General features: G+C 39.3%; 1 protein-coding gene across 5 annotated transcripts in view; it reads left to right on the forward strand.

Moving 5' to 3' along the window:
* Window positions 1-23,128, forward strand: part of ACSL4 (acyl-CoA synthetase long chain family member 4) — a 43,866-nt gene extending 20,738 nt beyond the window's left edge. For 2 of the 5 annotated variants that reach the window (XM_053956167.1, XM_053956168.1), the window contains exons 2-16: window positions 5,546-5,592; window positions 8,134-8,373; window positions 8,684-8,861; window positions 10,641-10,750; window positions 10,835-10,973; window positions 12,342-12,492; window positions 13,489-13,612; window positions 14,362-14,433; window positions 16,050-16,189; window positions 16,619-16,791; window positions 16,998-17,072; window positions 17,305-17,496; window positions 17,979-18,093; window positions 18,785-18,942; window positions 20,681-23,128. In XM_053956167.1, the coding sequence (XP_053812142.1) occupies window positions 8,146-8,373; window positions 8,684-8,861; window positions 10,641-10,750; window positions 10,835-10,973; window positions 12,342-12,492; window positions 13,489-13,612; window positions 14,362-14,433; window positions 16,050-16,189; window positions 16,619-16,791; window positions 16,998-17,072; window positions 17,305-17,496; window positions 17,979-18,093; window positions 18,785-18,942; window positions 20,681-20,838 (2,013 nt within the window). In that variant the 5' untranslated portion in view covers window positions 5,546-5,592; window positions 8,134-8,145 and the 3' untranslated portion in view covers window positions 20,839-23,128. Of the gene's footprint in view, window positions 1-5,545; window positions 5,593-7,857; window positions 8,374-8,683; window positions 8,862-10,640; window positions 10,751-10,834; window positions 10,974-12,341; window positions 12,493-13,488; window positions 13,613-14,361; window positions 14,434-16,049; window positions 16,190-16,618; window positions 16,792-16,997; window positions 17,073-17,304; window positions 17,497-17,978; window positions 18,094-18,784; window positions 18,943-20,680 lie in introns of all 5 variants that reach the window. The other 3 variants (XM_053956170.1, XM_053956169.1, XM_053956166.1) reach the window with 2 other exon arrangements.
* The last annotated feature ends 2,261 nt before the right edge of the window (window positions 23,129-25,389 follow it).

Genomic DNA, 25,389 nt, shown 5'->3' on the forward strand with positions numbered 1-25,389 from the left:
GTAACTTTGACCTCAGTTATGCAGGCACCAACTGTACATCAGTTATTTACTTTCATTGTGCCCTGAAAATGCAGGGGAAGATAACAGCAAATAGGGCTTTACATCTGTAAGTCTCAAATTGATTTGATCTACACTCTCTTTTTGTGAAGTAGTTTGTTACTGAGAAAGAATTGGAAAGTAAAATACAATGATAACTTAAACGTCACTAGTTGGATCATCAGAGTCATGCAAGTCACAACCTTTCCACTGCAAAATGCTCGTGTAGCTAAACACAGACCTAGCCAGTCTGTCCATTGTATATTTACTGTGTGTGGGAGGGAAGATTATCAGTTCTTCTTTGGCTGTTTACAGAGCTTTTGCTGAAGTCTTCTGTGGCCACATGTCCTCTGAAATTTGTCCTTGCTTGTACTGCTTGTCTCTTTGTGTCCTTGTTTAAAAAAGTTGGGTGGAAACAGTACATTTATCTCTGCTGTTGGAACAGCAGAGTAACATTTGTCATAATGCCTGATGAGACAGGGATATATGTTGAGGGATCAGACTGAAATACTTCGTTATTACTATAGAATATGTATTTTCTTTGTATTTTTTCCCCTTTAGTCCAAGTATATTTCATAGATGCTGGTAATAACAGTATTTTTCTGTCGCACATTTTCTCCTTTTCCATCTTCTTCTGGAATACCCACTGTCCAAGCTACCAGATTTTAGCCTAGTCATTAACTAAAATGCCAGTGAAACAGAAAGATGTCTCTCACTTCCCTTACCACAAAAAAAGATACTGAAACGGCTGTGTTTGTCATCAGTCACAGTGAGTGCATTCACAGTGCTGTGTGTAACTCAGATTGACCTGGCGATTTTCTGCCCTGCCCTTGTGAGACCCAGCCTGGACTATGGCACACAGTTCTGGGGTGTCCAGCATAAGAAGATATGGAGCTGTTGGAGCAAGTCCAGAGGAGGCCATGGAGTTGCTAAGAGGATTGGAGCACCTCCCTTATGGAGACAGGCCAAGAGAGCTGGGGCTGTTCAGCTGGGAGAAGAGAAGATTGTGTGGAGACCTCACAGCCCCTTCTGGTACCTGAAGGGGCCTTCAGGGAAGCCAGAGAGGGCCTTGTTGTGAGGAACTGTAGTGACAGGATAAGGGGGAAGGGGTACAAACTGAAAGAGGGAAAATTTAGGTTCGGTAATAGGAATAAATTCTTTATAGTGAGGTGGTGATGCACTGGAGCAGGCTGTGGATGCCCCATCCTTGGAGTTATTCAAGGCCAGGCTGGATGGGGCCCTGAGCAGCCTGTTCTGGTGGAAGGTGTCTCTGCCCAGGGCAGGGGGATAGAACAAAATGAGCTTTGAGGTCCATTCCAACCCCTTAGCATTCTGTGATGTTGTGGGTCTGTGACTGGCCAGCCTGTGCAGCCCAGGCTGTGAGCAGGCTGGGTACGGCCTGCGGGAGAGGCGGTGCTGCAGTGAGAGCCTCAGGTACTCCCAGGGCAGCTTCTGGTAGAGCTGGAGATGAAGGAGCAGGTGGGTCAGAGGAAGTACTTTCCCAATTCAGTGCAGTCTCAATGGACAGTTTTCAGTTGTGAAATCTTGCCGTGGCCTTTACTGTTTTCTGCCTTTGGGGCATGCAAACAGCTCTTACCCTTTCACCAAATATTTGCTTGCACTCATGTTACAAATTAGGAGAGCGTTTCACACCCGGCTCTTAGGTAATTGAGAACTACTGGGTCAGTATAGCTGGGCTGGCTTGCACTACAGTACTTGTTGCAGAAATAGACTCTTGACATTTATAAATGGATTTTGTTTTCTGATTGACTTTAAGCGCATATATGTTCTGAGGTAGTAAGCAGAAGCAATGAACATAAAAGACAACAGTAATGTTTTTCTTGAAACCAAAAATAAATATTACCCTTGTTATTAGCTGAGTAAAATATTGTATTAAGCAGCAGTATTTTTTAAGCAGTAGTAAGAGAAACAATTTCCTAAGGTGACTTGTGATTTTGCTATTTCAAGTAGAATGTATATATTTAAACTTGTATCAGGATCCACTAAAACTGATTTCCCCTCTCCTTGTTTGTTGGGACATAGGTACCAGTATTTACACTGTACAGGCATAGTGAGAGCTCTCCAACTCTCAGCTTTGAACAGCTGAGTAATAGAAGCTCAACTTTGAGCTTCTATTGCATTGCCAGAGCACAGAAGTACTCCTCAAAATTGGTTAGGTTTGGTTAGACTTTCTCTGGATTTTCACTGCCCTTTGTGATGTACCAAAATGTGCAAGAGGAAAACATGTAGAAGTCTGCCTGTGAGAAAGAAAGAAAAATGAGACCTCATGAACTTTTTTTCCTGTGAGTAACTTGCATTAATATTGCTGGAGTTTGTTTTTATAAAAGCACAGACATGATGTAGAAACTGAATCATTTCCTTCAGTTTCCTTTCCTTCAATCTTTCTAAGCTGTAATTAGCCACCAGATCCTTCTAACTCTTACTGCTATTTCATCACAGTCTTCTCAGCTGTGGAAATGTTCTCTCATTCTTGTCTGTGTTAGGTATAAATCTGGAAAATCAAAACTTGCAGAGAGCCTGACAGTATGTACTCGTTTGTTTATTGTGCTGCATCTTCCTTGCTATGTGGTATTTCTTACCCTTGGAGTAATCTCTTTTTATGTCATCTGTTTTTGAAATCCCAGCCTTGTTCTGTCCTGTACCGAACAAATTCAGGACGACTAAGTACCAGCTAAGTTCCTTTCCAAAAACTGACTAACTGGACTAACTGAACACTCACATACTTAGGTCAACTCAATTTTTTTTTTTTTTTTTTTTTTTTTTTTTTTTTTTTTTTTACTGCATAAAACCACTTTTCCAGTTAAAAATCCTGAATGCTCACTGTGGTTTCCAAGATGTTTACATCTGCCTGGATGCTAGAGAAATTGCAGAAATGGTTGTTACTTACTCATACTGGATTGTTTTGGAAGATTTCAGAATTTCTGGGCAGGAGCCAGCCCTGAGCACTTACACTAAAGTCAGAATTTGTCTCCATTTGAAGCTGGCAAGAGCTCCGAGAGTTCTGGTGCAAAGGAACCAGACTTCCTCTAGTGTTGCTTTTAAACTAAAAACAATCTGCTTTGGAGATTCCAGTTTTCTTCACAAACTAGAACACAACCCTTTTCCTTTCTAATGTCATCTTCCTTACTAGATTACTTTCCTAACACTATCTTTGAAGCAGACAGAAAATAAAGTTGTTTTCTTACAAATATGCTATTCCATAGTAAATTGGATCCCTGGCAAGCTTTTTAACACCAGAGGAAGGATTGTAAGCAGTGTTGTTGATATACTTTCACTATTAAGCCTTTAGAGTGCTTTGGGCTTGGGCTAATTAAAGCCTTTCCTAGTGATGATATAATTTGCTGCCTTATTAAAGTTAAACTGCATAGGATAAAATTTCTAGCTACAGGTACTTCATTTGATTTTGAATTGCACTTAAAAATTCTAGTAGTGTGTGTAAATGCTGAGTAAGTTGATTCTGTTCAGTTTGGCGAGTCAAATGCAGAGAAGATTAAGGCATTTCCTCCTCTGAGAATAGTCACTTCCAGAGGCATAAACCTTCTCTCTGTCCCCCATACACACTTTTGCTCTTATGTAGTCCCATAAGCTTTTGTGACTATTTAAAAGGGTTTTTTTGCCTATATTGTTTATTGTTGCCAGTTGTTTCTTAGATTTGAGTTAAAATAGGAAGAGAGGGATGTCTCTCTGAAATTAAAGCACATGTTCTGGAACAGAACTCTGTTCTATGACCCTGGCTACAGGACAGGAGTAGAATGTTGTATATTATCTCTCTGAAACTTTTATTTAAGGATATAAAAGTCAGATTATACTTAGATAACATCTCTTCCATCTCTGGCAGCCCATAAAGTACAGTGTCAGGCAGGAGTAAACTTGGCCTGTAGAATTTTTGTAAACACTCATATATAAAAGCCGTAAGTGAAACATTACCTCATGAGTGAGGTTTCCAGCATGTACACTGTAACATGTCACTGCAAATGTTAAATGATCTCCAGACCACTTCAAAATTGATAGAAGCTGATTCACCAGAGGAAAATCCTTAGGAAATGCTGAAAACCAGCTATCTTGGTTTTTATAGATAGAAACAACATCTATTTTTGTTTGGTTTCATTTTTTCTTGTAGTCATGCCTGACGCACGCTGCTCTTTCTGGGAACATGCATTTCCTGCATCAAGAACTGGAAGCTCTGCTGTTTCCAAAACAGCTAGACAAGCATCTGAAGAGGCTAGTTCTGTTCAACAGTCAAGAGAAATAATAAGCTTTATAAACCAATGGAAAATATTACATATTCTAAATATTCCAGTGTTAAATACCAGCTTTATCTTATTGTGAAACTTTTCATGAATGCTAAATTTTATTTGTAATGAATGAGGAAATTTATGAAGAACATTACTGTTATACTTTAGTAATATGTAGTTGTCTTACCTTGAAGTGGCCTTGATGATGCATTGACATGAGCATTGCATCCCATCCTTTCTCTTAAAGTCTAATTAAGTAGGAGATTGAAGGCATAAGGTATAATTTGAGTAGCTAAGTTTGGCTTCTAACTGAATACAACTGGTATGGAGGTACCTTTGCATGTTGAATATGTCAGTCTTTTATATGCAGTATATTTAAGAGATGATAAATACTTACTTAGCACGAGTTTGGGATGATCCTGCAATGAATCAAAATCTTATACAACCACGTGCAAATGCCAGTAACTCTAAAAACATTCTAGCACCTCTTCTTTATATTTCAAGAGAAAAATCTTTGTAGGAGAATTTTGCAAGGGACATTTAACTCATTTTCAGTCTGTAAAAACTGATTAAAATCTCAGACTTATGGGGAAGGCCTTTAAAATATAACTAGGTTAAACATCAGTTAAAGCTTTCTGCAGTAGACCTCTTGGAGCCTTATCTCTGCAGTTACACACAGCCATCTTTTATTACACTGGTCATGGGACCAATGAGGCCTCACTGCCTCTATAAACATGCTTTTGTTCTGGAAACTCTTCTCTTACCTCAATACCCCAAATCCACTTGATGTTCTCTTGGGCAATGTGTGCTATGGGTAGTCCTGAGTTCGTGTTTGTACTGATATTCCTCTATCAATAGTGACAAAGGGCTTCTTGTCCTGCCTTGAGTCAGAAGAATGGACCATATGCAGTATGAAAGTCTCTTCCTTGTCTTTCTGGGTTTCATTGGTAATTAAATTGCCTTAAGCTTCTGTTTTATTCAGAACATGTTTAAATACAAAAGGGAGGAAGTGGTGTCGCATAAAAGCTAAGCTCCTTTTTGGCAGCTTCGTCTCTTGTCTGTCCAGTGTAGTTTGGAAGCTTAATGTTTTCCTGTATTGTAATGGCTCTCCCTTGTATGGGTTGTGTTGCACTTCTGTCTGAATTCATAGCCTGTGCTTCTTAGGGGCAGTAGGGTGGAAGTTCTAAGGATTCCTCCTTTCTGCAAGGCAAAAAACATCCCAAATTCTAATATGTTTTTCTGTTTTACTATAGATCTAATCAACACTGAAGAAATCTCAGTCATCACTGTAAGATCCCTTGTAAGTACACCTCTGTGTGTGTGAGGTTTTGCATGAGCATGTTCAGAGGAAAAAGCCACAGTTGTATTTTTGGGACTCACTAAGTCTTCCCAATTGATGTCTTTTAAGAATAACAACTGATTTTTGTCAGGATTGAAATGTGATTTTTTTTAATTACTCAAACTATATACAAATTAGCTGAGTTTTCTGTTTTTATAAACACTTTCTAAAGTATTACAAATTAACCTGAAATTCCAAAATGAAAGAAATGGAACCTTCCTCTCCTCCCTTCCTAAATTAGCCAGTTCTTGATTATTAGCCAGTAGTATTTCACAGCAGCACCACTTCTGAACAAGCTCCTACACAGCCCAAAGAAAAACTGTGGTACTGTCTCATTGTGTTAAATACTTTGCAGTACTCCAGCAACTCTGTTTTTTATCCAAGTCAGTGTGCCTGGTCCTATGTTCATTGTTGGAAGGTGAGGAGCAGCCAGAGTTCCCCCTGGGGTCTGTTAACTTGTAGCATTATGTGTAACCATGGGTGTGTCCTGCCAGTTCCTTAGCATGTCTTAGAGCCGTGGCTGGCTTGGCTTTGAAATACAGACTCAACTGCTGGTTTTGGAGCACTGAATTAACTGGGATGAAAGTGTCATACAAGATTTGTGTTATAAACCCATAATCCTTCATTTTAGAGAACTGGAGCTTTGGGAAGTAAACTGATCTCTTTTCTGCTGAGGTTGATGGTGAGGCTCACGAGAGCAGAATAAACATGTATGTTTTGAAAAGAATGTAGCATTCATTTTTTATAAAAAGAAATATGCAAAATACTTTCATCCATACAAGTCTGAGCTTAGTTCAGTTTGGCTTAGTTTATTATACTATCATTCAGCAGTAATTTTATTCTGTAGTTGTAATTACTAAATTAATGTGGTGGTCATGTTGTTTTAAATATCTGCAGATCTCTGAGTCTTACATGACCTCAAAGCTGTTGATATTGGCTACAACACAACTGCTTATATTGAAATTCTCATTAAATAACCCACCAACCTGTTAACTGACTTCTGTCTGCTGTAAGTAGCAGTTGTCTTATTTAACCTGAAATGTTAATTGTAGCCTCCCTCATCACCTGAGGGTAGCAAATATATTAATAAAGATGGTATTTTGAGGTGTGCCTACGTTCTTTTAACTCTTGATGGAGCCCTGAGAATTTCCCTATTCTCATCCATTCTGTTCATCAGATGGTGTCTGTGACAGCCTGGGCTCTGATGGCGGGTGTCAGTGTCACTGGCTCCCCTGCCTGTCTGAGGTTCTGCCCTTGCTTGGTGCACCTGTGCCTTCTATTTTCCCCTCTGTGGCAGCGTGGGTGGTGTGTTAGCACAGCAGCCAGGTGAAGATAACCACCCCTCTCTCACGTGCCAGGGCAGACTGTCCTAGGCCAGTGGGCTGGCCATGACTGGGGTTTGCTGTGACAGTTTTGTTTTTCTCCCACTCACCACCAGTCCTTATTTAGGCCCAGTTCTCCTTAATGAGGAAAGATTTCTGACATGCAGACAAAATCTTGCCAAATTGTACTTTATTTTAAATTGAGTTAAATTGGTCAGATTTTATTCTGTTTTCCATACTTGGAGTTTGAAATGCATGTATTGAAGTATTTTTTGAAATTGGAAAAGCTAATCTGCATTATCCCTTTCCAAGAGTCTGACATTCAGAGTTGAAAAGTAGAAGATTAAAAATGCAGTTGCTGGAACAAAGTTAATACAGCAGTTTTGGAATATTATATCGTTTTTAGATTACAGCATGTAGACTTTTGAGCCTATATACTATTTTTGAGTATATCAAGAGACATTTTAATCTGAATAGAACTTGATAGAATATTTTGAAAAGCAGTAAAGCAATCTGCTGTACCTTTTCTCTGTAGTACAAATACTTAGTGGGAAAACAAGTGTTGACCTTTCCCTTTATTACGCAATTGTGTCATTACTCAAGTAGCTTAAAAACAATATTATGTTGTGAAGGACAGACTTCATCTCAACAGCCCTGAACTATTCAAACAGAAATAGTGGGGAAAAGTCTGTGAAAAGTAAATATTTGTGAATGCAAGAAACAAGTATGGAAAAGATTCATCCTCTTTCATCCCCAGAGCAGTTCACTGCTCTGTTGTGCAGTGATGCTTTTGAAGTGAGTTCTTAGAAGGAGTAAAACTAATTAACTGACTGTAATATTACTAATTTAATTATTTTTTCTTTCTTTTTCCTGCTCTCTGCTTGGCACTGGTTTTCGCCCGTAGGTGTCCACTGTTGGCTCTCAAAGGTTACTAAAATTTTGCAGCTGCTCTGAATCAGCACTACCTAAGCTTCACCTACTGTTGCTTCTCCCTGCACCACTCTGCACTGCTGCCTTGCTCTTGTCTGCTTCAGAACTCCATAAGAGAGTTTCTCTTTTAAATACCCACATGAAATTTAGGCTAGAAATGTGTGCCATTCTCTTGCTGCCTGTGTACTTGTTAATCTGGTTGTACAGTATGCTGGTATTTATTCCCTGGTATTTTCTTACCAATGCCAAGAAGAAAAAGGCTATGGCAAAGCGGTTAAAAGCTAAACCCGTCTCGGACAAGCCAGGGAGCCCCTACCGCTCTGTCACTCACATGGACTCACTAGCAAACATAAACATCCCTGGAGCAGACACACTGGACAAGCTCTTTGACCATGCTTTAGCAAAGTTTGGGAAGAAGGACTGTCTTGGAACCAGGGAAATTCTGAGTGAAGAAAATGAAATGCAACCAAATGGAAAAGTATTCAAAAAGGTAAAACTTAATGATTTTTTACTTAATTCTGACTTGCGTTTGAGCTGCTTTGTATCTTGCCTCAACAATGCATGTCCCTTTGGAGCTCTTCTTCAGTCATCATCTAATAAACCATTCATTTTATGGTAGTTGAGGTATAACAGAATATACAGGATGCACTGTTTATTCTACTTCAAGTAAAATGAAAGCAATTTCTTAATGAATGGCAGACTGTGTACTCATGGTGTTAGGCACCAGCTCACATCAGCCACTAGAGCTATACCAGAAGCTTCTTGTCATGGAAATTCATTGTTTTTTTTTTTCTCTCAAGTTAATTCTAGGAACTTACAGATGGTTATCCTATGAAGAAGTAAACGAGAAAATTACTCGCCTGGGGAATGGACTGACTGCCCTGGGACTAACCCCAAAAAGCACTGCTGTCATATTCTGTGAGACCCGAGCTGAGTGGATGATTGTAGCTCTCACCTGCTTCAAGTACAACTTCCCTCGTGAGTGCTCAACGTGGTTACTTCTAATGTACTTTAGAACCATTTCTCAGCACAGATCTGGCTGTTAAGTATTTTGACTCTGCCAGTCTTGTCATTGGAGGTGTAAGAATTTCACAAACTTTCTCTCCTGATGGTCTTAGTTTTCTGTCAATTGTATGCATTGTGGGTGTCCCTAAAATTAACTTGCTCATACTTATGAAACTGCTTTTTTATGATTTTATTGTACTATGTTCTAGATGTTAAAATGACAGAATAGTCCACTTACTATTCAGGTTGTTTTAAATATTCTGAAGATGTCAGTAGTTGCATTTAAGATGTCAGTAGAAGCATTTCTTCCACAAAGTGTGGGATGTTTTTATAGTATTTTGTGTCTGTATCCTAAATTATTCATCCAAAAGATGAAATGGTTATCAGAAGAGATGAATGGTAATTCATAATTCATTACAATTATGTATGGGTGGTTTTTTTGTTTTGTTTTGTTTTTTTTGGTTTTTTTTGTTTGTTTGTTTTGTTTGTTTGTTTGTTTTTGGGTGGGTTGTTGTTTTTTTTTTTGGCGGGGGGGGGGTTTAATTCAAGCTGTCAGAAATCCCTAATGGGAGTTAAACTTGGTGAGCTGCAGTGGTTACTGTGCACTCCAGTGCCCATTCTGCACACAACACACTGTGAACCACAGCCTATTTTTTTTTTGCTTGCACTGGGCTGTCTCTTTTTCTCCCAGCAGCAGTACGAGCTGCCTGTGCAAGGAGCAGCTTGTACAGCAGAGTGTGCAGAGAGGCTGTTCAGGGGCAGTAGTGGAAGAGATGAACTTGCTACTGAAGTAGGAGACTATGGCTAATTAGGTCTGGATCCCGATATTTTGAAAGGCAGTAAGAAATAGCTGTATAACATTACTCTTTTTCCTGTGCTGTGTGAACCCTATCTCACAGCACTGTTAAATTCCTTTAATGGTCTTTGGAGGTTACAGTTTGAGATAGCAAATTATATTAAAGGAGGGTTTTTTTCAGTAGAGAGAGAATGGGGAGAGGTGAACTCCATTGTGCCTGGGAGGCACTTAATGGCATTCCTCTAGCCAGTCTGGGTTAAAAATAATCTGGCAGTGTGAAAAACAGTCCGATTCCTTAGCCCGATTCTCTGCTTTGCTGCCATCACTAATTCCATGGGAGCAAGGAAAGTAGCTGACAGTGTCCAAAGAGCTGCCTGTAGCTGTGCCCAGCTTTAAGCTGGTGCCCTGTATTGTCTGAGTGTTATCTCTCCCCCTGAGCTGTGGCTGCAGAGAGCTCAGGGGCAGAACACCTGCTCTTAGTTGCTTACTCTGGGATTGCTTTGTACATCATTGTTGGGGTTTGGTGCATCTGTTTGTTCTGATAATTTCTGCTATAGGAAAAGCAGAATTATTTTGGGAGGATGTAGATGACCATTCTAGGTTCCTTCCAACTGCCTGACCACTTCAGGGCTGACTAAAAGTTTCAGCCTGTTACCTAGAGTGTTGTTCAAAGGCCTCCTAAACAGTGACAGTCTTGGGGCATCAACCATCTGTCTAGGAACCATGTTGCAGTAATTGACCATGCTCTTAGTAAGCACATGCTTCTTGCCCAGCTGTCCTCCTTGTTCCAGAGATCTCTTGTGCCATAAAATTTCTGATGTGGAAAAATCAAAACCTGTATTATTTCCAAATTAGAAAATTCCCAGTTGAATGCTTTCCAGTAAGATAAAGCAAGAGCTTTTGCATTTAGTTTTACTTTTACCCTTCTTTCATGTCCTCTCCCACCCCTGTGACAGTTGTCACTCTCTATGCCACCCTGGGGGAAGAGGCAGTGACCTATGGTCTCAACGAGTGTGGAGCGTCATATCTGGTCACGAGTGTGGAACTCCTTGAGAGCAAACTTAAGGTAATTTGGTATCATCTTCACCTGCTATAAGCAACCCTACAGTTCAGTCAGTACACTACTAAACATTTAATTTCTCTTCTGTAGACTGCACTGCCACAAGTCTCCTGTCTGAAACATATCATTTATGTGGACAAGAAGACTGTCAATAAATCAGAATACCCTGAAAATGTGGAGATTCATAGCATGCAGGCAGTAGAAGAGCTGGGAGCCAAACCAGAAAACTGTAAGTGAATCACTTCACAGAGGACTGACTAATCAAGCAGTGTTAGCACCGGGTTTAAGAGGGACCTTAGCAGAAAACCCCTCATCCAGCAAAGGGTGGCTTTTGTCACCAACAGAGGTAGTGGCAGGTTGCCAATTCATCTTCCAGCTCCCTTTAAATAAACAAAAAACTCATTTTAGAATATCTTTTGTTCATGTGTCATGTATGTCAGGATAAAACTTTGTTTTTAACTTCTAAACCATAACCAGAATAATTTAATACTTCATCTTCATTTTAGGAAATGAAATAGAAACTGGTTTAATGTTTCATTTTCTGCTACTCTTGCCTTTTATTTATCTTACTGTCACTATTTTTTATTAGAAAAGACGAGAAAGCACTTAAAGCTTTTTTGGTTGTTTGCTTGAAAATGTCCATTATCTTAACCAAGCTGTAGTTAAAAAGCATTTAAGGCTAGAGGAATAACAGTTACATTCCTTGCTCCATTGGGCTGCTAGGAGTGACTGTAAACATCTGCTTTAAGGAAGGAAAACCCAACCCTGATGATCTGTTCTTACATCAGCAGTCTGTAATTAACCATGTCAGTCTCTGGAATAAAGGAGGGGATAAACTGGCAAAGGAGCTTTGGGAAACACACATTCATTACAGCTGCTTATCTCTGATCAGCCTGAGGTGCTGATACAGACCTGCAGTGACCCTAATGGGTGTTTTTTCTTGGGCTTGGTCTCTGAAAAGTCTGCTTCCTTGCAGACACTGTGAAAGCCATGAAAGCTGGTGATTGTCATTGCAAACAAAAATCAGAAGTCGAGTGTTTTAAACTAACTGCTTTTCTACTAAACCTGCAGCTGAGGGGGTTTATGTAAACCTGAGGAGGGTTTATGTAAATTTTTTTTTAATGTTGAGGCTGGGGGGGGAGTTAAAAGCAATCTTACCTGTACAACCTTGGCTTTGAAAGACTGATGGACAGAAAAGCTGACTTCCAGCTTTTTGAGGTGTTGGCTTTTTGGTTTTTTTTTTTTACCCAACTTGCTGTTTATCATCAGTACTGTATTCTCCCCCTTTGCAGCCTTTGACAGTTTTATTTGGTCTTTGGAAGATTCCTTTCAGTCAGCTATAAACTACAATGACAAAAGTGTCACCCAGATTGTGTAGATGCTCAAATACTCATCATTCCTTTCAAAATTGGTCTTCCCTCTCTTCCTCTTAAAACCAGATGACTACTTTCTCCAGCACTGACCATGCAACAGCTTGCTGTGCTGGCCTTCCATGAAGGACCTGTTTCACACTGATTACAGACATTTTCACATTGATTAATTACAGAAATAATTTAGAAAGTAGATAATAAATAAGTTTTTCTCCTGAATTTTGTAGCAAGCATTCTGCCAAGCAGACCTGTTCCTACAGACTTGGCTTTAGTAATGTACACCAGTGGCTCTACTGGGAGACCCAAAGGAGTGATGATGATGCATAAAAACTTAATAGCTGGAATGACAGGACAGTGTGAGAGAATACCTGGACTGGGGTAAGAAACACTTCATTGTCTTGTGCACAGAGAGATAAAACAACCAGTGTGAACTTCCCTTGCTTGAATAATACGCCCTTCTAGCTGTTTTCTCACATGCTGTTGCTTCTTTTATTATTATTACCCATAGCTCTAAGTCTGTGATGGATTTTTGCACTTTTGAGTATCAGAGGATACCACTAGATAAGAGATTCCTCCTCTAGTGCAACTTGGGAAATGTTTTTTGACATTTTCAGGCACCCAGAATCAGTTTAGGAAGCATGTCAGAGCCTAGCACTTCAGTGACCAGGAGACACTGCTCTGGGTGCACGTGCTGCAGAATCTGCTCGAGTACAGTTCACTGAAAGAGCAGAGAAGTAAGAAATTATGCACTCACAACAGTAAAACCAAGTGCAGATTCCTTCACATTAATGTTTTGAGGAAGCTTTTCCTGAAGTATGTCTATTTGTCTCTGCATTCACAAAAGGCTCAGTAGCTGAAATAAGCCCTGTTGTCAGACTGCTGTTGTGAGAGGATATAAACACAGTTGTGGCTTGGTGCTGGAAGCTGCTGTTCAGTGATAGCTCTAAGGTTCTTGCTGAGAAATCTTTGAGCAATTAGTTTCTGAAACCAGCCTCAGTACTTCAGTAATTAGCTCTCTTTCTAGTAATGTATCCTAGAAGAAGATGACTGACAGGGCTTTGTAAATCATTGGTCATTATTTTAAAGTGAAATGAAACCTCCCACAAGGAGAGGAAATAGCATTAAAGGACTAGGGAATCAGAGTTTCCTAGAAAACATGGCAAATCCTGTAATTTATACTGATTTCAGTAAGGGCAGATTTCCCCAATTTGTTTATATACTGTGGCTGAAATCACACTGGTCTTGTGTGCAGGAGAATAAGCTCACCTGGGATCCAGGTCAATCAAAAAGTAATAACTAAACACACAATAAAATGGTTAAATGGTATTTTTCAGTCCACTTGTGACTCATGGTTAATTATTTTTTCTTTCCCAGACCCAAGGACACTTACATTGGTTATTTGCCTCTGGCCCATGTGTTAGAACTGACAGCAGAAGTTTCTTGCATCACTTACGGCTGCAGGATTGGTTACTCCTCTCCACTCACTCTCTCAGATCAGGTGAGGGCTAACAGAGCAAGGTGGGGAGCAAACTTCAGCTTTTGCAGCCTGTCCTCTCCTTGCTCAGCTTCCTCCTTCAGTAAAGAAATACTGATGCATATGGTACAGTTCAGAAATGTAATTTTTTTTCAGAAAATGATGCAAATTAACATTCCTGGTGAACAACAGCAGTAGGTTGTACCATATAAATTTTATTAAAAACTTTGCTTTTATGATACTTAGGAAATCTAAAAGCAATCCTAATAAATGCATATAGTGTTATCCACTGGATAACAGGGTAAGAACAGCTCTTAATAGATCAGCTGAACTGTTTAAAGTGATCTTAAGTTTTGGTCTCACTTTATCAGTTCTTTATCCAGTTATTGCAGATCTTCTATTTAGTCCTTTGCCTTTCCCCCTTTAACAATTCAGATAAATAAGAGTAAATTAAGCCAGAATAGATACCTCTGTGTGTTTTGCTTGTAGAGAGATTTGCATCAAGCAAAACAAGCTCCCAAAGGAAGATGGAGGAGAAAGCAAGTACTAGAGGGAGGAAGTAAGAGAAAGATAAACAAAGTGAACCTGTAAAAGATTGAGTATTTTGGTTGAAATAGATGTTAATCATTACCCTTTCCTTATCAATGGGGGCAAAATGACACAGGAACAGGGGAAAATATTTGAACAAATATCTCCTCCTTTTGTTAGCCCTTTAGTTTTCAAGCACTGTTTTGTTTTCTGCTTCATAAACTGACATATTTTCCTTATTACAGTCAAGTAAAATTAAGAAGGGAAGCAAAGGAGACTGTACTGTACTTAAGCCTACACTGATGGCAGCTGTGCCTGTAAGTATGCAGAAGCAGATAACGTCCAGCAAAAAAAGTTCTGTCTCTTTTATGCTAGAAAAAAGTATTTACTAACATGTTTTGCTCTTCACACATAAGTAACCTGTCACTAATAAGAAAAGAGAAAACACAGACATTCCAGCTGTTGGGGGATTGAACTGAGTACTGAGTACTGATGCTGCAGATGAACACAAGAGTCTGCCTGTACTAAAGCCAAGATCCTTTTTGATCCAAACCTGTCAATGTTTCAGTAGTTACAAGTGGTGTTTTACTGGGCTACTGACACAACAATAGGACGCTGTCAGAGTCTGGAACTCTTTTTTTGCACAGGGCAAACAGGGTGGTTCTGGCCAAGAGGGAATCTACTGGAAGGATATGGGCATTTGGCTCAGTCACAGACTTAGCAAGTCAAGGTAACACCGAGGCTGAGTGTCTCTTGCTGTTCTCAGGGTTAGGCCAGGCTTAGGCTTCTCTCAGAGGAAAGAGTGATCAGATCACTCCTGTAACTCCTCTTGCTTCTGCAGGTTACACTGCTCTGGGCTCCTGCACTCCACAAGGCTGTGGTGCTGTCCAGAAACTCCACAAATGTTTGTGTCTTTCTGGTGCCAAGGCCCTCCCCACATGTGCTGCCATCATGGGTGCTTTTAGGATCCTGTCACACCTGTGGCTCAAAAAACTGGTAGCACTGGGTGGTGCCACATGGTGGTGGGTAGTGAGTAGGAGGATTTAATCTAATTTAGAATACTGAGTTTTGAGATCTGGTTATTCTGCAACATCTTAGAATAGCCAAGAGTTTTAAAATCAATTTAGTCACATGCATTCTTTTGTTTTATAAAATCATAAGCACATAAAGAGGCTTGGTTGTCTTCTTGATAATTAACAGAGTGACAATAAGTATGTCTGAGAACTCCAACTTTTTGGGAAATATCCATTTTAATTTATTACATGGAGAGAAGGCACATAAATACTTCAATACATTGTGCTCCAAAACAAACTTGAAGGAGCCAATCTTTAAACTTCTATTAAATACTTCACCAGCCTGAACAATGTTTTACTTTCTGTGTATTAGGGTGACCATAAGCTTATTATTTTAATGGAAATTAATCTCTGATCTGTGACAGAATTGTGGTGGATTTTTGTCAGAATTAGAATTACTGCAACCATGTTTCTCGGAAAGTTGAAGAGCTCCCTTGGAAAAGGAAATGGCGCAATGAATTCTTAGTTCATTCCCTTGCACTTAACAATTGCTGTGGATAAAGTACAGCATCAGCACTCCCAAGCAGGACACACCTTGAGGGGAATTTACCAACCTTTAGCAAAGAGATTGAGTTAAACTTGAATTTTAAATTTTCTAAATCAGTTTGTCACCGTTTAAGTACAGGTTCAGGTGTAAATAGCTCCAAGCTGCAGGGGTCTATAAATTGGCTCATTGGTGATGTGTTAAAAGCATTGCACTTAAGTACTGCCTAACCCCACAATGCAAAGATCTTCACTCTTGTTATCCATTTTAAAGGAAGGATAATGGGGGGTGGGGGTTACTTATTACATGGGATTTAATTTACACATGCTGGTCTGTCCCATGTAGTGATTTTCCTTTTTTTTTTAACACTTTGTAGGAAATAATGGACAGAATTTACAAAAATGTCATGAGTAAAGTTCAAGAGATGAACTATATCCAGAGAACTCTGTTCAAGATAGGCTATGACTACAAATTGGAACAGATCAAGAGGGGATATGATGCACCTCTGTGTAACATGTAAGTAGCATTCACGGGCCCAGGGTGCATTTTGCCGTGGGATCTGTTAGGACAGTCTAAAAGAATGATCCTCTGAGTATCAGACAGTTCTCATCTGACATGCAAATAACACCTAATGACTAACTGAAGTAGTCAAAGTTCTTACTGGAAACAGCTAAGACATTTCACGGTAATGACTAATCTTCCAAACAGCTGGCTGGTTCATTTTCATTGCACTGCTTTTTTTTAAGTGATAAAACTGGAATGTTTGTTAAGCTACAGGAACTCTGCCTCCTCAAGTGTTACACAGGAGGTAATGGGCTTGGATTAGCCCTGCTGTCTACTAAAATCTGGGAAAAAGTTAATTTTTAAGGGGAGGAAGGAGGTTTGTGTCTTCTTACAAGAGTGAGCTAAGTGAATAATTTTTAATGCTTTTTGCCTTCTTTCAAGACTATTGTTTAAAAAAGTAAAGGCCCTGCTGGGAGGGAATGTCCGAATGATGCTTTCTGGAGGAGCACCACTCTCACCTCAAACACAAAGATTCATGAACATCTGTTTCTGCTGTCCTGTTGGTCAAGGCTATGGACTGACAGAAACGTGTGGAGCTGGAACCATTACAGAAGGTACTTAAAAACACCTGTGGAAATACATAAGTTCAGAAATAGATATGTATGGTGTTTGGTCATTCTTAATTTTTTTAAAACAAGTCAAAACACAGCTACAATACTGCAGCTGTAGTTCTACAGTAAAGTAACTTGAGATAAGATACACCCCATTCATATTTCAAATAACAAAAAATCTTGGTTTTCTTTCTTGTTTTCTCCCTAAGTTGCTGATTACAGCACTGGCAGAGTTGGAGCTCCTCTTATTTGTTGTGAAATAAAACTGAGAGACTGGCAAGAAGGTGAGAGTAGTAATTGTTCTGATTTCAGAGTAATTAATTTAGCCTCTGCCTAGCAGGTATCTTTGCCTGGCTGCTTAGCTAGGTGTAGCATATGAAGAAATTATTCTTTATCTTTGATAATAGTCATCGGTTAGTGTGCTTTAACTTCAAACTGAAGTTTTAAAGTATTTTCTTGGCAGAAGGATATACAAGTTAAGTTAAAAATAATTGCTTGGGACTGTGTTGTTTTCAGGAGGCTATACTAATAAAGACAAGCCTAATCCTAGAGGAGAAATTGTAATTGGTGGACCCAATGTCTCCATGGGATATTTTAAAAATGAAGAGAAGACAACAGAAGAGTTTTCTGTTGATGAGAATGGCCAGAGATGGTTCTGTACAGGAGATATTGGGGAATTCCATTCAGATGGGTGTCTGCAGATCATAGGTGGGTCTCAGTTTTTGATACCTTAATATATTACAAAGTATTGACTAACCATAATTATAAACATGTTATTAATACTGTTGGCTTTGCCAGAGCTAATCCACTTAAGGTTACCTATTTACAGAACTGGTGTAAAACACATTTCCAAAAGTCCTCATAGCTGTAGTAAAATGTTGGAAGTGATGCCATTTCCTAAATTTAGCACATGGACTTTAAAGAATAAATACAAGGTTAAGGTTTGGATTAATTACAAAGCTTTAAAATCAGAGTCCTTTCTTACAATCTGTGTGACAAGAAGTGTAGTGCTAGAACACTTTTTGCAGAAATCTTTATAAATTTGGCAGCTATTAGCTGCTTTAAAACTTGCCCATTAAGATCTGGTGTAGCACAAAATACACAGGTGGTATGTATGGAGAGGAATCTGTGGAAATGCTTAAGTTTAAATGAAACAATGTTTTCTTTTTTTCCCTTCCCCTGACTCCTAGATCGTAAGAAGGACTTGGTAAAGCTACAAGCAGGAGAATATGTGTCTCTCGGAAAAGTAGAGGCAGCACTGAAGAACTGCCCATTGATTGACAATATCTGTGCTTATGCCAAAAGGTAAGAGCAGTATTCATTTAGAAACTCTGCTTAGAGTAAACCTGAAGTACAGGCTCTGATCTACTTCTCTAATCCAACTATAGTTTCCCATGGTTTCCTTCTAATAACCCTCTCCATCAGAGTACAAGTTACAAACATGTCTGAAGAAGCACAGCTTTCCAGATTGCCTAAAAGCTGAAGAAATTACCAGTTTTTCTGTTGGCATTTCTCCTATCCAGATATGCTTCTGTTCCATCCCATCCCTTCCCTAAAAAAGTATCTATCATTATATATTGTTATATTTAGCATGTGTTCTGGCTGTCAAAATACCAGTGAAAAGTTCATCTGGACACTTTGCACCTGATCCAAAGCTTTCCAGTGAGGTTTGGAAATTAGTTCCAATATATTCCCCTCTCTGCCTACGTGACGGGGAACTGCAAAGAAGTGGTTAAACCCCAGGTCTAGCTGGGGACCTAAACTGAGATGTGCATGAGTGAAGTGACAGCAAAGCCTCATTCTGATCAAACCTGGTGTTGTAAACCAGCTTAGACTATCTTCTTGATAAGCCTTCAGATGTGAAGACTTAATGCACAAGAAGGATTCTGTATGGTGGAATAACCTGGGCATTTGTGGGTCCAGCAGCAGGTAATTTACACCCTGAAAGTCTTGACTGAACCTTTTTTCCTTCCTTCTCTTGCCACTCTGTGTGTAGTGACCAGTCCTATGTGATCAGTTTTGTGGTCCCTAACCAGAAGAAGCTGACAGCATTGGCTGAGCAGAAAGGCATCAGTGGAAGCTGGGTGGACATCTGTAACAATCCTGCAATGGAAGCAGAAATACTGCAAGAGATAAAAGAAGTGGCAAACAAGAGTAAGTACCACAGCACATCCTGCTGGCCATGGGGGCTTATCCAGCAAAAACTGCCATTATCCTCACTAACTGCTCCTCCTTCTTCCAGTTTCTCTATATCTGCCAAAACTTAACGGTTTATTGAGGCAAAGACCACACAAAACTGTTGCATATTATCCCAGGAATTGACATAATACTGGTTGTATTGATTGTATCTTTTTACAAAATATCTGAAGGTTTTTCCAACTAAATTCTGGAGAAAAGTTTCTTGTCTAATATGGTTAAAATAAGGCCCAAAAGAGCCATTAATTGGAAGAAATGTTGCAAGGCATTTGCTGGCAAGGAAATTGGTTAAGCAAGAGATTTCAAAGCATTTTTCCCCATACAACTTTGTTCCATACAGCTTTGAACAGCCATGATCCTTGTGGTTGTAGAGACTTAAAAGCCTGCTACTCCTTGCTGTGGTACTGAATGATCAAATGTGTCATCAGTCCTTTACAGGACAAAAAAATGAACAAACTCAGTGGGGAAGAAAGTCTCTAAAGCACTTGGCACCTCATACAAGGAAGCAGTAAAAGCTGCACTTAAGCACATGCTAAGTACTTTCTCTTGGACAGAGAGGAGAATCTGCCTTTTGAAAATGGGAAAACAAGAATGACAGGCACTGTTAAGTCTTACCTTGAAAAAAAATAAATCAATCCATATGTTTAAGGCTTAGGTTTAAACACTTTAATCCCTGGGGGTTTTTATTGTGAATTGGGCAGATTACTATCCATATAGCTTTGTGTACTTAAACCCTTTGCTTATACTTTCTTTCTGCCTTCTAGATAGTAATCTACTATTGAGATACAACTAATTTATGTGAAACTTTTTTCAAAACTCATTTAAAGAGGTAGTTCTACGTTCTTAGCAGAGCATGATGCACCTTCATCGTGAGCAGGCGCAGCACATCCTGATAGCAGCTGAAGTTAGAAAGGCAGAGGAGCTGCTGGGTCCCACTTCTGCTGCCCCCCAGAGGCTGTGCTGGAATTCAGTTGCAAGTCCATGGCTGTGGATCCCATTCCCAGCCTAGCTGCAGGAGCTGGTAGCAAACTCCATGTGGTACTGGGCACATGCTGCTCCCTGTGCTGTTCCTGCTGCTCCTGCCCTTCCCTTTCTCCCTGCTCTTGGGCTGTTACCTGTGCAAGAGAGAGAAGCAGCCTTGGTTGCAGTGAGGCTGTGCATGTGCCATGCCACTGGTTCCAGCTGAAGGGAGAGTAAGTGGCTAATGTAACAAAAATACAAAGAAGTCCCTTTGTTTTGAACTCTAAACAGACTTTTAGGAATGAAAAAATACAGGAAAGAAACATTCACCCAGGGAAAGTGTACAAGTACTTCATTATAATTTAAATATGAAGCATGTCCAGCTAGTCTGAGTTAACTAGTTATTCCATTCCTGTAACAAAGATACAACTGTAGATTTCAGTGTATGCTTTTGTGGCAGTAGTCTCAGAGCTTCAGGCTACTCAGTCATTTGTTTCAAGCTTTAGATTTTGCATTGTCACACACAGAGTGTGTAAGAGTATTTGCACACTAACCAGCACTCAGTGTTGGGACAGGATGAAATTTGCCTGTGGCCCTTCTGTAAGGTTATTTCATGAAGTAGGACAGCATATTATACAAGCTACAGGGTACTGACCAGATTTTTAGGGAACATGAATTAGTATTTCATTTGGCTTTGTAATCACAGTCGTGCTTTTCTTTGTTCTTGTCCCTGCAGTGAAATTAGAAAGATTTGAAATCCCCATCAAGGTCCGGTTAAGCCCTGAGCCGTGGACCCCCGAGACTGGGCTGGTAACAGACGCTTTCAAGCTGAAAAGGAAAGAACTGAAAAACCATTACCTCAATGACATCGAGAGAATGTACGGCGGCAAATAAACAGCTCTGCTGACCTGGCAGCTGGGCAGGTGGTTCCTTCTCATGCCTCAGTTTTGGATGTCTGTGTGTACTGTAGATATCACACATTCAAAAAATACACCAAATGGACGACTGTTTCTATAATCTCTATCAAGTAAAACAGAGAATATCTTAGACTCCAAATTCTTAATTGTTAGCAGATTAGACACTGATGGTCTTCATAGAGTTTCGTGTGATCATCTCCAGTTTTGAGACAGACATCATTATGTGAAGCAGTGTGACCAGGTAATTTTATTGTTTCTCTAGCATATTCAGACTGCTTACAACTTCTCTTTAACTTGTGGTGAAGTCTGGCCTATATCTCAAAGAGGAAAAAATAATGAAATTGTGATGATGCTTCTGTCATAATAAGATACTTCCCTATAGCAAGGAGGGAAAAGGAGTATCTAATGTCTACCCTTCTCCATTTAAAAACAAAACCAAGACAACAGCAGTAGTCAAGAACTTGCTAGAGATTACTAATAACACACTGCTTGAAAATGGATGGATTCTTCTACACATCAATATCTTGAACACTTACAGTGCCTACAAAAGAATAGAAAGTACTGAAATACTGAAATAAAGGTGAACTGAAAAGCTTTCTAAAAACAAGTTATAAGCAATTTCACTCAAGAGCATTGAATTAACTATTTCAACTTCCAACTCACCAAATAGGTTTTTAATTGCTGCTGCAATTTTTAATTCAAGCAGAGCTTTCCACTGGACACAGAGTGTAAAAGAAAACAAAGACTTGCACAGCTCTGGGGTGCTGATGAGAAATCAGTGCCTGAATGCAGAACTTGCATCTGGACTGGCAAACAGCTGTGAAACTGATGGGCAGTGGTCTCTAAACAGACTTGAAACTCAGAGGAGTTTTGGTGGGTTTTTTTGAGAGGTGGTTGATGTTTATAAGGCAATGATTCTCTAGACCTTCACATACATGTGAGTACTGGATGTAACTTAGAGGATCAGGTTTTAAATGTCTGCATTCCTTTATGGAAGGTATTTCTGTTCACCTTTTAACTGTGGTAAGCATGATGAGGCAACCAGAAACCAACAGGAGTTTCCCTGTCTGGTCTTGTTTTACTTACAGAAAAGTAGTCTGTGGCCAGGGAACGTTTGTTTCTTGGAAACTTGTAAAAAGGGACAAATCACTCTACAGAAATTCATTATAAAAATGTTCTCCTATTAACTGGAAGTCATAGAAGTGAAGAAGGAGGAAGATATAATTTAATAATAGTTCATAATTTTGTGTGCCGAATCCTGTACTGTGTCTTCTTTTGAATTGTAACTGAGCTCCTGCATCCCTGTCAGCTCTTCACACTTGAACCATAAGTGCTGTAAAAAGTGGAGGCTCTTGATACTGTTCTACTTTGCACTTTCTTAATCATTTTATATATGTTGCTTACATTTTGTACAGCTGTGGCCCTCAACTGCTCCATATTGCAAATTCATTTGAAAGTATTTATAGATTTCTATTCATAACATTTGTGTTGTGTATATGATGGTTAAAAAAATTATTTGGTATTGTCACTTGTCACTGTACAGAAAGTAAAAGATTTTGTACATTGCTTCTCTTGAACACACAAGCTTGCAATTTCAGGACAAGTTTTTCTTTTTCTGCATGTATATGTAATTTTATTTTCCAGTTAAAATAGACTTTGGCAAAAATAAATGATGGCTCTACGCTCCTGAAGTAAAGCATCCCTTCTCCTGGGGACCAGCTTCAATCTTAACCATGCATAATTTTCCCTGCTAGTGCAGAACACTGCCAGCTGACCTTCCAAGAACCCCAAGGGGAAAAAGAGAAAGGAAACCTGGTATACAAAGGGGATGGTATCCAGTTGTGCATGGAATTAATTACGAGAGTCACTAAAATAAACAAGGAAATAGCTTTTCTAATTTTTTTTTTTTTTTAAGATACACATGGTTGTTTTTTGACAACAGGGAATATTTCCCATATCAGTAGCAACTTTTAAAAGTACTTGGTCCTGGAGCCATGGTACCAGTTTTTCCATGTTTTAAAACTGGTCCCTATTCAGTAGCCTTTAGTCAGCCTAATAGTATCACAAAAGTGAAATACATGTAAGAAAGATGCTTGCACTTGAGTCTGTCAGCAGGTTCTATTTTTTTAAACCATGAATGTATTTATATGAAATGTATTTTATCTTCTGTGTCTCGGTTGACTGAGGATTGCTATTTTCAAAATATATGTACACATAACACAATGTTAACATTTCAAAAGTGGAATACAACTTAAATGGTTCAACAAGTTTGTGTTTTGGGAAGATCTTTCTATCACTGCTGTTCTGTGCCTCACATTCTGTCTAAAACAGAGTCTGTCTTACAAAGCAGCAGCAATGAGTCCATACTTCAGGTAATAAAAACCAAGCCTCCAGTAAGCTTGGTTTTTCTTGTAAGGAATGAACTAGAGGTGGATGTACTGCAAAAGACAATTTGCTACATCATCAGCTCTTCAAGAACCTTTGAGGAGGGGGAAGGATTACATCAGGCTGCCTTCAAATATGGGGATTGTTTGCAAAAACCTTGCAGTTGGGCAAGAACTTTATCCTTCATTTTAATGAATTCTAAATCCTTTTTGTGACAGAGCTTGTGGAGAAGAAACAGAATGAGCAAGAATGTTAATTTTTTGCCATTAAATAGAAGGAACTAGGATGCAGATGAAGAGTTAGTAAATCATTATGTGATAGTTACAGATGCTATTTATCTTGAGCTGGGCTGAAATGTGAGGGAGCAGTTCATGTACTGCTGCTGGTTCCAGAATGCTGAAAGTTCTTCAGAAAGTAGGTTAAGTATTTTAAAATCATTAGAAGACTGAAGAAACAAGTTCAAAGAGAAACAAAATGCAGTTTGGGTGTATCTGGTGTAAGATTATATTTAGGCCCTCTACCTCAAAAGACATGGTGTGTCTAGAGAAAGCCAGAGTGTAACTACCACAGCAGGGGCACTAGAAAGCTTCAGCTGTGAAGGAAGATTAGAGTTGTTTAGCTGCCCTGAGGAGGAATGGCAAATGCCACTAGATGATTAACCTGCAACTCCATGCAGTTACCCTGACAAAGGCACAAAGAGCTGGCCCCAGGGAAGGAGAAAGAACAGGGTCTGAGTTTGCACAAAGTGAAATGGATAATTTGGCATTTTAAGAGAAACATGGGATTTTAAACCAATGCCTTACTAAATACTGAACTAGTTGGCCAAGATCTCTGCCAATGAAAGTCTTCAGAGCCTCAGAGTCAATGACAGTTCAGCAAAGCCTTTGAGGAACAGCCTTGGCACAGACCCCGTGGTGGGGCTGGCAGGGACTGGTCCTGCACATGACACACATGTCTGTAACAGGCAGATGTCATAAAGTGGCTTGAAAGGGTAAAAAAAAAAAAAAAAAAAGCTAAACAGGGAGAGGAAGGAGTTACTGCCTCAGGAGCAGATGAGGTGGTGTTTAACCACCCCATGCAATCACAGTGCCCTTGACTACGCTCAGAGCATAACCTGCAGGGGGCTGCCTGCCAGCTCCCCCAGCATGAACTGCCGTTCCCAGGACACTGGCAGGCTATAAAAGGAGCAGAACATCAGTTCAGAATGTGGGTCACATTTTCACTAGGAAAAAAAAACAACCAACCAAAAAAAAAAAAAAAAAAAAAAAAAAAAAAAAAAAACCACAAAAAAAAAAAAAAAAAAAAAAAAAAAAAACAAACCACACATATCTACCACATCTCGGAACAATAGCTTCAAATAACTGTTGTATTCTAACAATAAATTAGTGTTGTTCTGCAATTACATGCAAAACAAGAAATAAATTCTCATTATGTATTTGGTTTTGTTGGGGTTTTTGTTTGTTCGTACCTTGGCTTTGTTTGGTTTTGGTTATTTTTGTCTGTGGTGGGGTTTCTTTGCCTTCATACTGAGCCTACCCTATGGCTAAGCTCTATTTACATGACAGTAAAGCAGTTTCCTTTTTGAAGGCTAAAACTTACACACTTGAAGATCAAAAATAATACATCTGGTGGGTTTTTTGCATAAGATGGTACAAAGGTCATCTACAAAATGCAATCAGCAAAACTTGCAGTCACTGGCTACAAGGAATTGCAAACAATAGTAAAGAGTAAACTCCGTGTGAACTTACCTGGATTAATAAAACAACGGTTCCAGTTAACTCAGTGCCGCTGCCAAGTAGATTAGTGATTGCTTTATGGTAGGAGTACATCAGCTATGGAGGACCAGGGCTGACTATATGAAATATACATTTGTACTTAGCCTGCCATTTTCATGTAATTCAATTTGAATGAATTCTGACAGAAACAGGGTAATGTTTGCACTATTGCTTTGCTACTGGGTGCTTTAATAGGTTGAATCTTGCTACACTTTTATTGGGAAGAGACATGTTTTGAACAAAATGAAACCATTCTAAATTGATTAAGTGTTCTAATGAAGCTGATTATCACAGATAATTTATCCAAAATTGTCTTTGGTTGGAAGCATGTAGCCTTGACATTAGACCAGTGCTAATTAATTTAGACA

This window comes from Vidua chalybeata, chromosome 14 (assembly GCF_026979565.1).
Source record: "Vidua chalybeata isolate OUT-0048 chromosome 14, bVidCha1 merged haplotype, whole genome shotgun sequence".
Taxonomy (NCBI): domain Eukaryota; kingdom Metazoa; phylum Chordata; class Aves; order Passeriformes; family Viduidae; genus Vidua; species Vidua chalybeata.